Genomic DNA, 17039 nt, shown 5'->3' on the forward strand with positions numbered 1-17039 from the left:
TTGCTTGCCAGCAGATTGCTGAAGTTCCACATAAAAATGAATGCTACACACAGAAGAGGCCAGGTTCCTGTTCAGTTGCTTTGTGTCATGAACATGGACACTAGAAATCCATGAAATTTTGAATTTGGCATTGCCAATTTGATATGTTGATGTCATCCTTTTTGGAAAGGCAGTTGTTTTTTTCTTGACTAGAAGCCAGACTTGTGTGTGTGTTGAAGGAGAAGAGGAGGAACGACTAGCTTCTGGAAGCATCAGGAAGCCCTAACCTCTGTAGTTGTAATCTTTAGAAGGACTTCCTTCTTAGGGCTGTCCTTTCCACCCAGGAGGTTGGGAGCTGAATCACTAAGGATACAGGGAGGGGCAAAAAAGTGAAGGCTTATATTTCCTTTTGAGGGACACAGCTCCAGTCTAACCTGCCAAACTGTCTACATCACCACTGGGAAGCAGCAAAGGTAAAGAGAAATGCTTCTGTACTTCCAGCTTGTTGTCAGGGGGAGCAAATGTGAGTAAAATGTGGCATTTGGATAGGTGTGTGGTAAGACCATGAGGGGGTAGCTTATTGTTTAATGTAATGGGTCCTTTTGTTGACTTCTTGAAGAGTTCATTGACAATGTACAGTTAAAAATCTTTGAGCCAGGCTCACTTGATTTCATGTAGCTGATTTACTTGGCAAAAGAGCTCTGTTGGTATTTTCTATTTCAAATCCTAATAATCCTTACTCAGGACAGAGCAGGTCATGAGATAGTTGTATGATTTGTGTGATGAATGAAGCTATTTCTAAACCCTTAGAAGATCTGGTTGTCTTTAGGTGATAGTCTTTAGGTGTTCTCTGATGTTTGTGTTTGTCTTGTGACTTGAAGAATTAGGCTCCTAAATTATATTTGTACTCTTGGGCATGGGTGTAAAATGTCTGTTTTTTGCTGGTGGTGAGGTGAGTTTTTGGAAATTTCTGTTGCTTCTGGGGAGGAGCATGTATAAAATTTACCATGGTGGGAGGACAGAGAGTGAGGTTAAAGAGTAGCTCTGGTGGCTGGTGGCTCACGTCTCTCATCCCAGCTACTCAGGAAGCAAAGATCTGAGGATCACAGTTCAAAGCCAGCCGGGGTGGGAAAAGTCCGTGAGACTCTTACATCCTTGTAAGCACTGGATAACCAGAAATGGAGCTGTGGCTCAACATGGTAGAGAGCTAGATGGGCACAAAAACTCAGGGACCGTTTCCATGCCCTGAGTTCAAGTCCCATTCAGCAGCAGCAACAACAACAACAACAACAGCAAACAACAGTAAAATAGCTCTGTTTTAGGAAGAAGTGTCTGGGAGGGCATGAGGTAAGGAGTCGTGGGATAAGAGGCCTGGATATGGGTTTCACCCACCTAGACTGTGTTCCAGGTGGTGTGGAGCTGGTGCAGCCTCCCGTGGGCAATCCCTTCCCTTCCAGCCCTTGAATGTCACTATCTCCTTGGGAAGCACGATCTCCTCCTCAGATTTCTTGACTGGACATGTCTTTTCAGGACACCTTTCTAACCTGAAAGGGCCACAGGCTGAGGAATCTTTTCCTTCCTTCTCTCTTGTTACAAACTCCAGAGGACACCTCCTATTTGTCTGGCAGATCTATCTATCTATCTATCTATCTATCTATCTATCTATCTATCTATCTATCTATCTATCTATCTATCTATCTATCTATCTATCTATCTACCTACCTACCTACCTATCTTTCTCCTAACAAGTAGACAGAAAGGCTACACTCAAACAAGTTTTCTAGTATTCTTTTACTCTTTGGGGATTCAATTGGCAGGCACTTCGACTTTCACCTTTCCCTAACAGCCTAGTGAGAGGTGCTCTTGGTTGTGTCCCTAGGATCTTATCAGAGAGCAGCAAGTGGGAGGAGCTTAGATCAGAGGCCACGGGCGGCTCCCCATTCAAATCCTGACTCCTTTCCCTGCAGGGTGTGGTCACCCCTGCCCAAGCCCTCATGGCCTCCCCTGAAGTACAGAAGACACACGGCTCATCCTCCCAGGACTGAAGATCCTTCAATATGTCCATGTCTATGAAACCAGAGATTTAGTCCCCATGGTCTGGGGGTGGAGCCATTTGGTTATCTGTCCCCAGGGAAGGGATACACAAAAATGTGATTGATGGAAGAGCAGGAAGTGAAGTAACATTGTTGTTTGAGTACCATGGGTGAGGGCTAGGGATGTAGTTCAGCCATAGAGCCCTTGCTTCACCTTCACAAGGACCTGGGATCCATCCCAGCGTTGCCAAAACAAAAAGAGACCAACACTAAACCACATTCCAGAACCTCATTTCTGACCATTAAAAGAGCATTAAATAACAAAAACGGATATTTTTATAAAAACACATGTTAAGGGGATATGTTTAAAGCAAATTAAAAATGCTATCTGTGGGGGCAGAGGGATAAGAGAATGAATTAGGAGTAAGGCTATAAACAAGGGAAGGAATGGCTTTGTAACAGATTGGTGGCTTGTGTCCCAAATTGAAGATTGTGCTGGGGTCCCATGGCTCACACCTATAGATTTCAACTCCTTCTGATGTTGAGAAAGGAAGGATTATAGATTGAGTCAATTTGGGACAGAAAAGATCAACAGATCCTATCTTAAAAGTAACCGGCTAAAACAGGGCTGGAGGTGTGGCCCAAGTTGGACAATGCTAGGCTAGCCAGCACTGAGTCTGAAGTTCAACCTAAGTACTGCACAAGTTCAACTTGAAGTTCAACTTCAGTACTGCACAAAACAAAACAAAGAAGAGAACCAAAGACTGTGATTACTTCAATCTCCTTTTCTAATGCTTATAAAGGGAGAAACAAAGAAACACATCTACAGTAATAAAAGTGCCAGCAGACAATGAGTGCCCTAAGGAGTATGCTCCAAGTCCTTTGGAACTGTAAGGGCTTAGATAGATAGATGTGCACAGACTCTCTTATAATAACAATATGGCATCAATTTAATAAATATAAATTTACATTTACTCATACAATTGAAATTACATTCTAGAACATGAACACAATCATCTGAATGCCATCATAAGAGTATCATAAGAAGAGCCATAAGAAGACTTGCTTCATTATGGAGTGAAATTTCATCATTTAAACCATACATTATGGTGAGCAGTAGCAAATTTTACTTGAGGCCTAGCACTCTGCTAACGTCAGGATTTTAGGCTTGTGTGTCAGGGAGAGAAGATAATGAGCAAAACTCTTTGTTATATCTTTAAGAAACACATTGAAAGCAAAGAAAATTATAACCTTGGTCTAGTCCTGTCTAACCGGTGGCCCTGTCCTACTGTGTGGATGGTCTGACAACTGGTCTGATTTAGTACATGCTCAGTACATTCTCCTGAACAATAATTTCAGGGCAATGAGGTTTAATTACAAGGATGTATGGTCATCATGTTCAGCATGTAAATGCCATAGTCATTATTTTGACAGTCGACAGGTGACACATTTCCTGCTGGTCGTTCTCTGCCTGACAGCGGATGAGCCATACGCTCTCCTCCTCTCCCTGGTCTCAGGGCTGTGTTCGCTCGGCTCTGGTTGACATTCAGGGAAGGCACTACGTTTTGGTGAGAAGCATGCCTCAAATGCCTGAGCCAGTGACAAATAAGGTCACACCCCAGAGAACATACTTCAGTGAGCTTAGCACAGAGATACACCCGGTGGAAACAAGAATTAATAACTAAAATAAATGCACACAGCTAGGCTTGAACACTGACCATTTGTTACAATGTCCTGGGCTATTGTTACTTAGAAAAATCAGAAGTAACAGTAAAAAGGATTTTCAGCTCTCAGAGAGGATTAAATTTTTTAAAAAAGATATAGTTATGCTAGAAAAATGTGGTACTGGGTTCAGTGGGCTGATTGGCCTTAGAGGATGAGAGTATATAAAGAAATCCCTAAAGCGAGTTGAGATGCTTTTAGATTAAAGTCACAGAACACTCAGTTAAAATGGCTTATTTAAATACTAACAAAGAACTTTCATCTACCCTGACAAGCATTCCCGAGGGAGGGCAGGTCCAGGGTTTTTAATCTGTCCACTCAATGGTGAATCATCAAAACTCAAATCTCCTCCAGCTTTTCTCTCTGACATCCTCATTGTCCTCTTTGACTATCCAGTTCATAGACACAAAATAGCTGTGGACGTAGTCACATGAAGATGGTACAATTCTGAGAGGAAGAAGGATGGTTTCCATCTGTGAAGCTCTTCTTGTCAGGAAGATAAACAAAAGAACAGAGCAATAAAAAAAAAAAAAAGACTGGGCATTTCCCCAGAAACCCTCCAGCAATTTCTCCTGTCTTATTAGCAAGAGTTACCGTATCTTCTGAGTTCTAAATCAGTCAGTGATGTGGGCCATAAAATTATCTCAACTGGTTTAGACTGATCGAGACTCACTTCTGGGGACTGGGAAAGGTGGAGCCTTCTCTCAGCTCCTGGACACATAAAAATCGGCATCAAAGTAAGTTCTTTGAGCATAGAAGGGGATAAAATTGGTAAAGCCTAAGCCATCAACAGGCTTTTAAGAATTACTGTCTGGAGAGTATTTGAAGGCATCTAAGAAGAGAGAAGATAGAGTAACCAGGAAAGCATTCTAATGGACGGATAGACCACTGTGAGAGTAGGATGGGTGGAGCTAGATGAGAATAAATCGGGCAAAATCCTCGGGGTGGAGATGCATCGTGGTGATGGCTGCGTCATGGAAATGGTATAAATCCTTGACTGGGTGGCATGCAGACCCAGCCCCATTGTGAGTTACTATCTGGGGTACTGTGACTTCTCAATGGTGTGCACAAGGCTTCTCAGGACACAGTGTTGTCTTTTCTCGTGGTACCCTAGACGGAGGAGATCAGTCAATGAATGCCTGTGCAATAAGTCAGTCGATGACATGTGCCAGGGACAAAAATAAACTAAGCTAATGCGCTGGAGGAAGATGTTCAAATGAAGTGGTCAGGGAAAGCTTTATCAGTGGAATACTATGTGATTAGAGAGAGGAGTGAGCTGCCATTTAATACCTTTGGGAAGAACATCACAGAGGGACAGACAGAGCTCAGGCCCCGAGACTAACAGACTTATCATGGAAGTCAAAGAGTAGAAGGAGGCGACATGGTTGGAGTAGAATGACTTGGTGGCTGAGTGATGGGAGATGAAGATTGGGAGGTAGCTGAGTCAGACCACACAGCCACAGTGAAGACACGGAGAGGAGAGCAGGTGACTTGATTCTTTGAATAGAGAGAAGAATGGAACCCTTAAAAAATACCATTGTGGCGTCTCTGGGAAATGCCATGGAGGAGGGTGAAGAGTGAAGATGGTCCTGGATAAGGGACTATGTCCGTATTAATGGAAGAGAAGGTTGTAGCTTGGCCCTGGGTGGTAAAATCAGAGAGTGTGACAAGTGGGCATGCCTTTGAAGCAGGGTATTTTCATATGTTACATGTGAATGAGAAATGATTTAAGTATAAATTCCCAAGCTTTTTGTCTTCAAAAGTAGAAAAATAGAAATGTCATTTACAGAAGCGAGGAAAGCTTGCAGGAACTGGCTAGGGAAAGGCATTAGGAAGCTAAGCATTTGCTTTGAGTCATGATGAGCCTGAACTATTAGCTATCCGGGACAGTGGACTAGCATTCAGGCATAAAGAAGAAGTGTGTAGGACGGCTTTATTGGTGCTCTGACCAAATATCTAAGAAAGCAGCTATAAATGGAGAGGAGGATTTATTTTGGCTCACATTTCAGTGAGAGAAGGGGAAGAAATAGTCCAAGGAATAGTCATAAGGATATGTCTTCAGTGATCTACTTTTTCTAGTTAGACTCTCAGCTCCTAAGATTTTCAGGACTTCCTAAATGGTAGCATTCCTTCAGCTGGGAAGCAAACATCCAGCGGTGGACCTTTAGGGGACATTCCACATGCAAACTAGAACAAGGTGTTAATGGTGACACCTAAGGCAGGAGACTACATGAGATCTACAATTCTAAATGCAAGAGGGATTGCACATCTGAGTTCTGATGTGTTATGACGTAGGGGAGGTTGACAATGGAGAGAAACTGAGGGGAGCAGACCAGGAGGTAGGTGGATCAAAAGATACTGGCTTCCTGGAAGTCAAAGTGAGGAAGTATTTGATGGCCATGAAACTAATGGCTTGGGCACTGTCCCTGAGCTTTTTTTTTTTGCTCAAGATTAGCACTATACCACTTGAGCCACAGTTGTACTTCTGGCTGTGTGTGTGTGTGTGTGTGTGTGTGTGTGTAGGGGGCAGTTAATTGTAGATCAGAGTTTCACAGATGTCACTACCTAGGCTGGCTTTGAGCCACAATCCTCAGATCTCAGCCTCCTGAATAGGATGACAGGCGTGAGCCACCAGCATCCGCTAGGAAGTGCTCTTGATCAACTTGGCATCCACAATTCTAAAATGAGCAGTGTGCAATCAGGATTTGTGGGACTGCAAGCAAGCAAATCTTCTTTCCCAACATGCTTTCTTTCATCTTCGAAGCATGCAAATGACAGCGTCATCTATTTTTCTTTCAGAATTTCCTCTTGTGCAGTTTTCACTGGTGTCCGGGTTCCCTGTGAGCACCTGGGGGGTCACTGACCACCTCCCTACCTCGTCATTGGTGTTGGTTTGCTTTCTTTGAGGGGGGCTGGGAATTAGGCACCATGGAAATAAAAACGTGCCAAGAACTTATCCAAAGATTATTGTTGATGTCTGAGAGGTGTTCCCTCCCATGCAGTTGCAAAGGTGGGGGTGTGTGTGAGGAACATAGCTTGTTGGCCTGAGCCTGGTGACTCAAGCATTTTTTTTTTTTTGGTCATGCACCAATACCAGGATGACATATGTAAATTAAGCATTTAAAGACCCCTTTTTTTCCCCCTGCTCATTTGCTCCAGAACAATTACTGGTCATTTTTATACCAGTCTTAGCAGGTAAGCTGTGTGCTATTGGATGAGGAGAAATTTAATCTTCTATTCATGAAACCACAGCAAGGATATAGCATGTTTTCATGAATCAGCGTGCTCAGGCACGGAACTTCATGCACTGCAGCTTCAGGTGATACTCTGAGATTTCTCTCTCCTCTGTTCACAGGCAGTGATTGGCACAAACATGGGCTCCCTCAGCACCACCAATGTGGAATTCTGCCTTGATGTGTTCAAAGAGCTGAGCTGTAGCCATGCAGGAGAGAACGTCTTCTTTTCTCCACTGAGTCTGTTTTATGCTCTCAGTATGATCCTTCTCGGTGCCAGAGGAAACTGCGCACACCAAGTTGAAAAGGTAAAGAACGGAACAGAGATTTTCCCCAGCCACAACAGCTTCCAAACTTTCCCTCTCACCTGCCAAGTTATTGCTATTTCCACAAAAAGAAAACGATCACATTTCTTTATAATACCTGTGTCGCGGGTAGGGATTGTCCTGCTCAGTTTACAGGTGAGAAAACTGACATTTGGAGAAGGGTGACTTTTCAGGTAACAGAGGCTAGTAGTGATTTTCCCCCCAGTCTATTTTTATCATTGTACAGTGTTTAGAAGAATATCACTTAACAATTCTCAAGGTATTTGCTTATCTTGTTTCTCTTTGTGCTGGAAACACATGCAATGATTCAACTGGTCCCACAGGGGCATTGCCTTAGTTAATAGTCCAAGAATAGAAAAGAGAATAAAGGGCCTCAATGCTAGGAACTCAGCCCCTGCAGCCTAACAAATGGTCTGGGGCAAGACACTTGACCTGATAGATATCCATTCCCCTACCACAATGGAGATAAAATGATCTACTCATACGATGGAAGGATTAAAAGAAGATGTGTGAAGACCTAATTTAGGATTTAGAGCATAATACTGCTAATTGTGAAGCTATTTGTATGGGTTGTGATCTGAAGTGGAAAAGTATCTACAGCTCATTTTTATAGACAATACATACCTGTGATGGCAACTGACCTCCTCTCTCCTTTAGGTGCTTCACTACCATCATTCTGCAGAGTTCTTAAAACCAAGGTTGAAGGATTCGTCAGAGGTAAAATAATGTCATTGCTGAGCTGGCAAATGCTGCAACATAAAAGGATCAAGAAGCCACTTTGGGGTGGAGTTGCAGAACTCCCACTGGACTCATAAAGGAGCTAGCTCTGCCTCCCTTGGTCTCCTCCTTTGACCCTGTTGTGAACCCCTACAACTGATACAGTTTAATACAGTGTAGTAACAATAGCAATAAAGCCCCACAGATTTTGTTAACTGATTCACTCCTGCCAAAGCTTAATCTCCTATTGTCAGTGTTAGGGTTTTTTTTCCCCTCTCTCTCTTCAGTCTGCTGAGGAGGTTGAGGAAGCTGAGAAGACATGATGTTTTGTCAGATAATTAAATAATGGAACAATGTTGCCCGCCCACATGCTCTAGAACAGTGCTATTTCATGCAGGAGCATTTATTTTGACATAAGATTTAGAGGCCCAACTTGAGAATAGTTGTAGAAAGGGCTTGAAAATGTATTTAACAAGCTGCGTGCCAGTGGTACACACCTGTCATCTCAGGAGGCTGAGATCTGAGGATCACAATTCAAAGTCAGCTTGGACAGGAAAGTCTGGGAGACCTTCCTATCTCATAATCACAGAAAAAGACAGAAGTAGAGTTGTGGCTCAAGTGGTCAAGTGCTAGCTATGACTAGAAAAAGAAGCTCAGCCACAGTGTTCAGGCCCAGAGGTTGAGCTTCAAGACCAGAAAAAAAAATAAACATAATGAAAAATAAATAAAGTATACTGAACTATGTACAGATGTATAGAAAATTTACTTCACAGAACCCCACTTATTGTTAGAACACCAGAGGTCATCATTTGGGAACCGTTGCTTTAGGGAATATAGGCATGGTCCTGTAGTGTGCATGAAGCCTTAGCCATATGTCAAATATATCACAGGTGCTTGGCAGAATTGCTAGCACAAAGGGACAGTGAATGTGTGAGTCCTGGTCGGTGAAGAGCTGAAGGGTTTGATTCTAGAGTCACATAGAACAATGAGGCTTAAAGGTAATGTGAAGAAAAGCAATGCTATGAATAGAAAGGCATCAATAAAACTTTAGGTTATTGTCCTAGATTCCTATTAGGATACCATGAATAATTTGAATTAAATAGCAAGGCCAATGAAGAGGATCCAATGTATTTCCTTCAAAACTAAGAAGAGTTAGGGAAGGGGCGGGGCGGGAAGGGATTGGTGAGAATGTTGAAAGGGGTGACATGATCAAGATCTATTGTATTCATAAACTGCCTTCTTAAATAGCAAAACATTAAAAAATAATGGGGCCAACACGTTCACACAGTGTGCATCAAAAGTCATAGCGTGCCACAATTATTGTAGTAAAGACAACTAGATAAGAAACATGCTTCAAACGATTGTTTATTTTTGCATTCACTGCCCTTTTATTCAAGGCAAACACCTTGATCTCCAGATTCTGTCTTCATAGTATCTAGAACCCTCCAATGACAACTAATCAAGCAATTTAACGTATCGTTCTTTGTTTACTGGTGTTAGTGCAGCCAAGCTGGGAGGATGCACTCAGAGCTTGGAGTTCTGCTCTCTCAGATCAACCAGCCACACTCTAAGTACACCCTCAGCATTGCCAACAGGCTCTATGGGACAAAGGCGCTGGAATTCCACCAGGTAAGCACATCTGCATTCCATACTATGAAATCCATACTATCCAGTCAACTCCACACTCGGAAATCAATCAAAAGGGAGGAGAGTCAGATAATATGCATCTCTCAAATTTAAACTAAAGTTTCAGAGAAATGGTTTGACCAAGACACTCATTAGGAGTTGGGAAATAGCACATAAAAATTCCTTACTACTAAGCCGGGCTCTGGTGGCTCACGCCTGTAATCCTAGCTACTCAGGAGGCTGAGATCTGAGGATCGCGGTTTAAAGCCAGCCGGGCAGGAGAGACCGTGAGACTCCTATCTCCAATAAACCACCAGAAAACCGGAAGTGGTGCTGTAGCTCAAGTGATAGAGTGCTCGCCTTGAGCTGAAGAGCTGAGGGACAGAGCTCAGGCCCAGAGTTCAAGCCCCACGACCGACAAAAAAAAAAAAAAAAAAAAAAAAAAAAAAAAAAAAAAAAAATTCCTTATTATTGCAAAATCCTTGAAGATACCCAAGAGCCAAGGTCAGAGATGAAAGGTAAAACAGCTAATGATGAACTATGGACCAGAACACATATATTTCTCATATCTTCTTCAAAGACTCTTACTTGTAGAGGATGAAAAATTAGCTGAAAGGACATCGATTTGTTCAATGTACTGAGAACTGAGTTTCTTAATCAATATTTTAGTATCTGTAAGTAGTTGGTACAACAGACTTGCCATTTAATACAGCAATTTATGAATGCAATACATCCTGATCCATGACACCCCTTTCAACATTCTCATCCATCCCTCTCTTACCCATCCCTTCCTGCACTCTTCTTGAAGTTTTGAGGATATACATTGGGGACTACATTCTCCTCTTGAGATCTGAATTCTGTTCTCATTTAGACATATGACTTTGGAGTCATTTCTCTTATCTTTAAAATGAAAAGATTAGACTAAAGTCTTCTAATTCACAAATATGAAGACTATTTTTGCCCTTTCCCAATGGCTTTGCAATACATAGTTTTATTGAGTGTTGATATATACCAGTCACTCTACTTAATACACTATAGGCATTACTTCATATAATCCTCACAGTGTGCTCAGGTAGGCACAAAAAAATAACCATTTTAGAACTAAGAAAGGGAATGATATGGCAGAAGCAACCACCAAATATTCTGAACACTTTGGGAGAAAGCTTTTAAATTTGCTTAAATTTATTTGCTTTGTTAAAAAGAAATACAAAGGATTTTGAATCTATTCAAACTTGGTTAACCGAGTTGCTTTTGTTTGTGAGGATTCTGTAATACATTAGCTATAAGTTTTCCTTTACATTCTTCTCGTGTCGTTGTTTGCTCAGCTGTCCTTACTTTTACAGCAATATTTAAGCTGTTCTGAGAAACTGTACCAAGCCAGGCTGCAAAGTGTTGATTTTGGCCAGTCCGTAGAAGAAACAAGGAAATCTATTAATGCCTGGGTTGAAAGTAAAACGAATGGTAAGAATAAGGCACATACCTGTGCCTGCAAGTGTTATCTGAGCTGTGTTGATAAACTTCGGGAGGTAATAGGCCAGTAAGAAAGTTGATAAAAGTCTAGAACCTGATAACCAGTCAACAAGGAAGGAAATGAAGGCTGTAATTTGGAATACCTCATTTATCCTAAATGATGCATATGAAGTGATGTCAAGAACAAGAATGAGCACTTTTTGTAATTAAAAAATTCTTCTATCTATTGCTAGGTATTTTTCTTTAAAAAATGGCTCATTAAATATTTGGTACAAAGGTGTGCTCATATATTTATTTAAAAACATTTAGTTAAGAAGAAACTATTGTAAATATTTTAATATATGCTAAATATTATGTTAGGTCCAGACTAAAGCTCTTTCAAGAACAAAATCTTGATAAAATGCACCAAATATCCCTGAATTTCATGTTGTATGAATGACAAAATATATTGCAAAAAAGGCCTTTTAGATTGCAATGCATTAAAATGCATCAAGGTGACTGTTTCAATCAATACACTTACAAAGCAAGCAACTTCTGGTATTTTAATATAAACTCTTGGTTTAGAAAAAAAATGTTCCCTAAACTGTATCTGAATATTTGTGACCCATTAATTCTAGCACATTTACCAGAATGGGTGAATCTTTTTAATTTTTGATTTACTTGAATTAGTGAGCAGTTAGTAAGTATGAACTTGACAAACAGTAGAGATAATCTATGAGAAAAACAATTTTCTAAATAAGAAGCAATGCTCAGTGTATAACCATGGAAGACACTGTTTCACTATTAATATGCTACCTATTCTCTGAATGTTACTATCCCAATGGAAACAATAAAGCATTTGTGGTTCACTGGCATAACTTCCTTTGACCAGGAAGGCTCTAGCACCGGGAGACAAAAAAGTTGTTCTAGAACAACAACATTACAATTAATCTGAAAAAAAAAATGTCTAAGTTACTTGTGATTATTCAACTGTCTGTTATCAATAAGTTCAAATTACCTTTTTTTCTGTCTTGTTTTTATACAAGGAAAAATAAAAAACCTCTTTGGAAAAGGCACCATCGACCCTGCCTCTGTAATGGTCCTGGTGAGTGCCATATATTACAAAGGACAATGGCAAAATAAATTTCAGGAAAAGGAGACCACGAAAACTCCATTTCAGCTAAGTGAGGCAAGTAATTCATTTTCAGACGAATGAGAAGTTTGGAAGAATGCAATTCACATTTCAGAATAGTTCAGAAAGAGTGAAAATATTGCTCTGAATTGGTGTACAATTTAATTCTTTCATATTTAAAAAATAAGTTTCCCTTAGCAGCAGTAATCTTTCTCAGAGGGCACGTAACGACCTCAGACAATGCAACTCCTGGACAGCGAAATCTGTTGTGTGCATTCTGTCCAACAGTGTGGGTAGTGGTTATTTTCTTTAGGAGCACAATAAAATGATCTGTTTATTCCTTCTATAATCTCTAAATATATTAAAAATAAAATGATCTTATGATTTTATTTTACATAAAAATCATTTTGCTGGAAACGCTCTTTGTTTTTGGTAGACTCGAAGCTACCTCTTGCACATATACATTCTATCTAGTCTCTAACTTTGACCTATTTTAAAATAAAAATTCCTATCTTGAGGAAAGATATATCCTATCTTTTCTGTCTTGAGGATAGGTATGTTTTGTAAGGAAATTAAACAAGGATATAGTTTTATATAGTTTATACTTTACCCCTGCCTTTCGAGTACATTATAATACAGGTAGAAATGTTATTCAAGAAAATGGTATAGTTACTATCCATTCACTTATGCAACATACTATCTAATTACCATCTTTCTTTTAACAGGGTAAGAGTGTGATGGTAGACATGATGTACCAAACTGGAACTTTCAAGATAGCCTCCATAAAGAATCCACATATGCAAGTTCTTGAGCTGCCTTATGTTAACAACAAGCTAAGCATGGTTATTCTGCTCCCAGAAGGTACAACGAATCTAGACCAGGTAAGACCACTCGAGTGCCTGCATGCACACTGAAAGCACACACACACACACACACACACACACACACACACACACACACACACACACACTCACACACACACATGTTTTGTATCACATCATGTTTGTGTAGTCGAGCACTGATTTATGAGCTAGGCATAGCAGAATAGTCTGAAAAGATCTAAGAAGAAGGAATCATGACTCTTCCATTCAGTACAACTTATTTAGTTAGGAGAGGCTGTACATCCAGCCTGTACATACACTGTACATACATACATACATACATACATACCACTAGGGAGATACTCCCTGTAGTAATGAAATCACAATGCTAGCTGGGCTCTTAGTTCATGGAAATCTGCTTTGGCCACCTTCCTCCAAGGGGCAGTGATTCTGATCAAGTTGGAGCAATGTTCATGGCTAACCAATATTCATGTCTTGGTTTGGTGAGGAGAAGACCATGAAGAAAAGGTTATAATGTTGTTAGGAGATGACCCTTCTCTTTGTCTGCAGCAAAGTTTTAGCACAGAAAGACCAAGCAGTGACCTCTTCACTTCCCCAGACCTCCCTGGAAAACTCCTAGCGTTCTGTGGAATGATGGCTTCTGAGGAGATGACCAGCCAAGCTGACTCATGGGAGAGCTACAGCAGGGGTTTCTCTAAGTCAGTGAATTGCTAAGCCAGAAATTGCTGGCTTAAGATAAAGCAGAGGAGTCCCGGTGGGGAAGGGAGGGTGGGAGGGTTTCCTGAAAGAACTGGTCTGGGCTGTGTGCTTTGGGATTAAATGAGACAGAGGGAGTTGTGGTAAGAGGAGCACAGTGGTCACCATGGAAACTGGTATGTTTGCAGGTGTGGGCATGCCGGAAGGATCAGGTGCTAGGGTGCCTGCAGCTAGCTTGGAGGGAAGGCATTTGGACCCATGTGATGTTTGGAAGCAATGTAGACTCAGCAGAAAGTCCTACGCAATTACAAAGGGCAGGTTTCCTAGCAGATAATCTCCACTTGCGCCTTGCGAAGGTGTAGTGCATAAATGCAGAAGCAGGGCCTGTCCATGCCTTGGCAGGGCAAGGCTGCCAGATGGGGGTCAGGAGGAGTTCCTGGTAACCTGGATTAGGGCAGAAAAGTGAAAATAATGAATGAAAAGACACTTTGGAAGAAAAGCTCTTAGAAAAAGAACTGTTATTTAACATGTGCATTACAATAAGCTTAGAGGAGCAAAGAACAAAGTACTACTGAAAAGCGGTTCAGTTGGACATGGCTGTCTAGATCCTCCATGGGCGTGTGTGCACACGCACACACGCACACACACACACACACACACACACAAATCCCTATTCGGTAACTGAGATTGTACTTCTCTTACACAAGATTTCCTATTGTGAGGCTGGCAGGTGAGGACGAGAATGCTGGGACGGACAGCAGGGTGGGGGCTGGCTCTTGGGTGGGCAGCTCCCAAGGGGGATGTGTAAGGACTAACCAGGATGATCAAGGAGCAAGGAGGATGAGAAGCTGGCCTGGTGAGGCTGCACTGGGGAGCTGAGCAGGGATGTGGGGTGAAGAGCTAGGAAGAAGCATAAAGAACCAGTGAGCACACAAGGCCAGCTTCCCGGGGCAGGGTAACAGAATGACAGATGTCCTAGAGGCCAATGAGAACCAAGGACGGGAAGAAGAGTGGGATTAACTATTTCAGGATAGATGACGGGGAACAAATGACTGAATTCATGCAGGAAATGATGGCCTCAAAGGCAACCAAGAGAGACATTTAAGCCTGGTCCTGGTGGCTCATGACTGTAATCCTAGCTTCTCAGGAGCCTCACTCCGAGGATCACAGTTTGAAGCCAGCCTGGCCAGGAAACTCCATGAAACTCTTGTCTTCAATTCAGCACCAGAAAGCTGCATGTGTGGTTGGGGCTCCAGTGGTAGAGCACCATCCTTGAACAAAAACAGGTCAGGAATATCACCCAGGACCTGAGATGAAGCACCAGTACTAACACAAAAAGAGAGAGAGAGAGAGAAAAGAGAGAGAGAGAGAGAGAGAGACAGACAGACAGACAGAGACAGAGACACACACACAGAGTATATTTGGATATCAGACAGACAGACAGACAGATAGACAGAGACAGAGACACACACAGAGAGTATATTTGGATATGGCCTAATTGCTGAGTGAAGCAAGAATGCACATTGCAGGTTAGTAATGAAACACAGATTGGGAGGTGGCACAAAGCTGAAGATGTCGTGCAATGCAACACGTTTGTTTTCCAGATAGGTAGGAACGAGAGCATGTTTTATTTATTTTATTTTTTATTTTTCATTTTTGTTGGTCGTGAGGCTTGAACTCTGGGCCTGGGCGCTGTCCAGCTCTTCAGCTCAAGGCGAGTGCTCTACCACTTGAGCCACAGCACCACTTCCGTTTTTCTGAGTGATTCCTTGGAGATAAGAGTCTCACCGACCTTCTTTCCCGGGCTGGCTTTGAACCACGATCCTCAGATCTCAGCCTCCTGAGCAGCTAGGATGACAGGCGTGAGCCCCCAGACCCCCGCGTTATTTATTTATTTAGTGAAAACAAAAAAGATTAACATATTATTTTAGCATGAAGAATGTGACTCGCTGTTCGTGTTCTCCATGGAGAAAAGAACAGTCGTGTCAGGCCAATACAATGTAATTCGGGAGAAGGGGATGCGCTGGAACCGCTCCCATCCACAGTCACAGAAGCAGGGCCGCCCGGCCGCGGCTGTGGATCGGGCTCCCGTGGGCTCACCTGCGTGCGTTCTGTCTCTCAGATAGAGAAGCAGCTGAATGCCAGGACGCTCCGGGAGTGGACACGCCCCTCCACCTTGGTGGAGCGCGAGGTGGAGGTGCATATCCCCAGGTTCAAACTCACCCACAAGTACGAGCTGAACTCCCTGCTGAAAGCCCTCGGCATGACAGACATCTTCGACCAGGCCAGAGCCGACTTGTCTGGCATGTCCCCGGACCCAGGCCTGTTCTTGTCCAAGGTCGTCCACAAGGCTTACGTGGAGGTCAACGAAGAGGGCACCGAGGCCGCGGCCGCCAGCGGGGAGAGCGTGGCTGTCAAAAGACTCCCCATCCGAGACCGCTTTGTGGCCAACCATCCCTTCCTGTTCTTCATCATGGACGTCTCTACCGGGGTGATCCTCTTCTCAGGCAAGCTTGCCTCTCCCTGAACAGAGGGGCAGAGGAAGGCTCAGAATCCCAGAGCAGGTGAAGGCCAACCCCACTCATCCCGCACACCTCTGGGCCTCAGTGGCCTCCTCTTGTGATCTCTTTGACTCCTCCCGTTAGCTGTTGAACCTAAGACTGTGGCTATCGTGGGGAAAAGGCCCAGTCGTGCAAAACCTTTTCTGAGCTCTGCGTCTTTGCTGTTCCACTGGCGTGCCCGGCAGGCGACACGATGGAGTGAACAGGGAAAACGTTACAGGATTCAATTCTCTTGATCTGCACGTGTTAGGGATGCCACGTGCAAGTGTCTGCTCTGCCCCCAGAAAACCAACTTAGTGGATTCTGCTTCGATGGATTTTTAAAGATTGTGTTTTCCCTTGCATGTTTAAATATGCAATATTGTGCATTTTAGTTCAAAATGCTATACTTACCATAATAAATACCTGAAATTCTGTAAGCTCTTTGAAGATTTATAATACACCAGACAAATTAAATCACAGAGAAAGAAAGATCCTTGAATAAGGATAATGAATTCAATGAACAAAGTGGAACTTTGTGTCAGGTATCAAATATTTGTGTGCATAGATATCCATCCATATATACATATCACATAGGGAGGGAAGAGAGGAAGTGACAGAGAGTGTGTATATCAGAGAGAGGAAGGGAACAAAGGCGGACAGGGGGAAACAGAGAAAGAGATTGGAAGGAGCATGAATGGTCACTACATGAAGTCAGGACTCTCCAGAATATAATTGGTGCATT

The 17039-nt window shown here is 42.5% G+C and overlaps 1 protein-coding gene across 1 annotated transcript; it reads left to right on the top strand.

The window, feature by feature from the left end:
* The first annotated feature begins 407 nt into the window (after window positions 1-407).
* On the top strand, window positions 408-16282 carry Serpinb11 (serpin family B member 11). Its single transcript, XM_042693531.1, has 8 exons — window positions 408-452; window positions 7090-7275; window positions 7951-8010; window positions 9511-9639; window positions 10980-11097; window positions 12132-12274; window positions 12943-13098; window positions 15878-16282. Exons 2-8 carry the CDS (start codon window positions 7108-7110, stop codon window positions 16280-16282), a joined length of 1179 nt encoding a protein of 392 aa, XP_042549465.1. The 5' UTR covers window positions 408-452; window positions 7090-7107.
* The last annotated feature ends 757 nt before the right edge of the window (window positions 16283-17039 follow it).

The sequence above is a fragment of the Dipodomys spectabilis genome, unplaced genomic scaffold, assembly GCF_019054845.1.
Source record: "Dipodomys spectabilis isolate Male_0828 unplaced genomic scaffold, ASM1905484v1 ptg000169l, whole genome shotgun sequence".
Classification (NCBI taxonomy): domain Eukaryota; kingdom Metazoa; phylum Chordata; class Mammalia; order Rodentia; family Heteromyidae; genus Dipodomys; species Dipodomys spectabilis.

Excerpts from the sequence above, each read along its gene's own strand:
- Serpinb11 (XM_042693531.1), top strand. The coding sequence starts at position 7,108 with ATGGGCTCCCTCAGCACCACCAATGTGGAATTCTGCCTTGATGTGTTC. Across the intron at positions 12,275-12,942 it reads CTCCATTTCAGCTAAGTGAG|GGTAAGAGTGTGATGGTAGA; the intron begins GCAAGTAATTCA and ends TTCTTTTAACAG. Across the intron at positions 13,099-15,877 it reads GTACAACGAATCTAGACCAG|ATAGAGAAGCAGCTGAATGC; the intron begins GTAAGACCACTC and ends TCTGTCTCTCAG.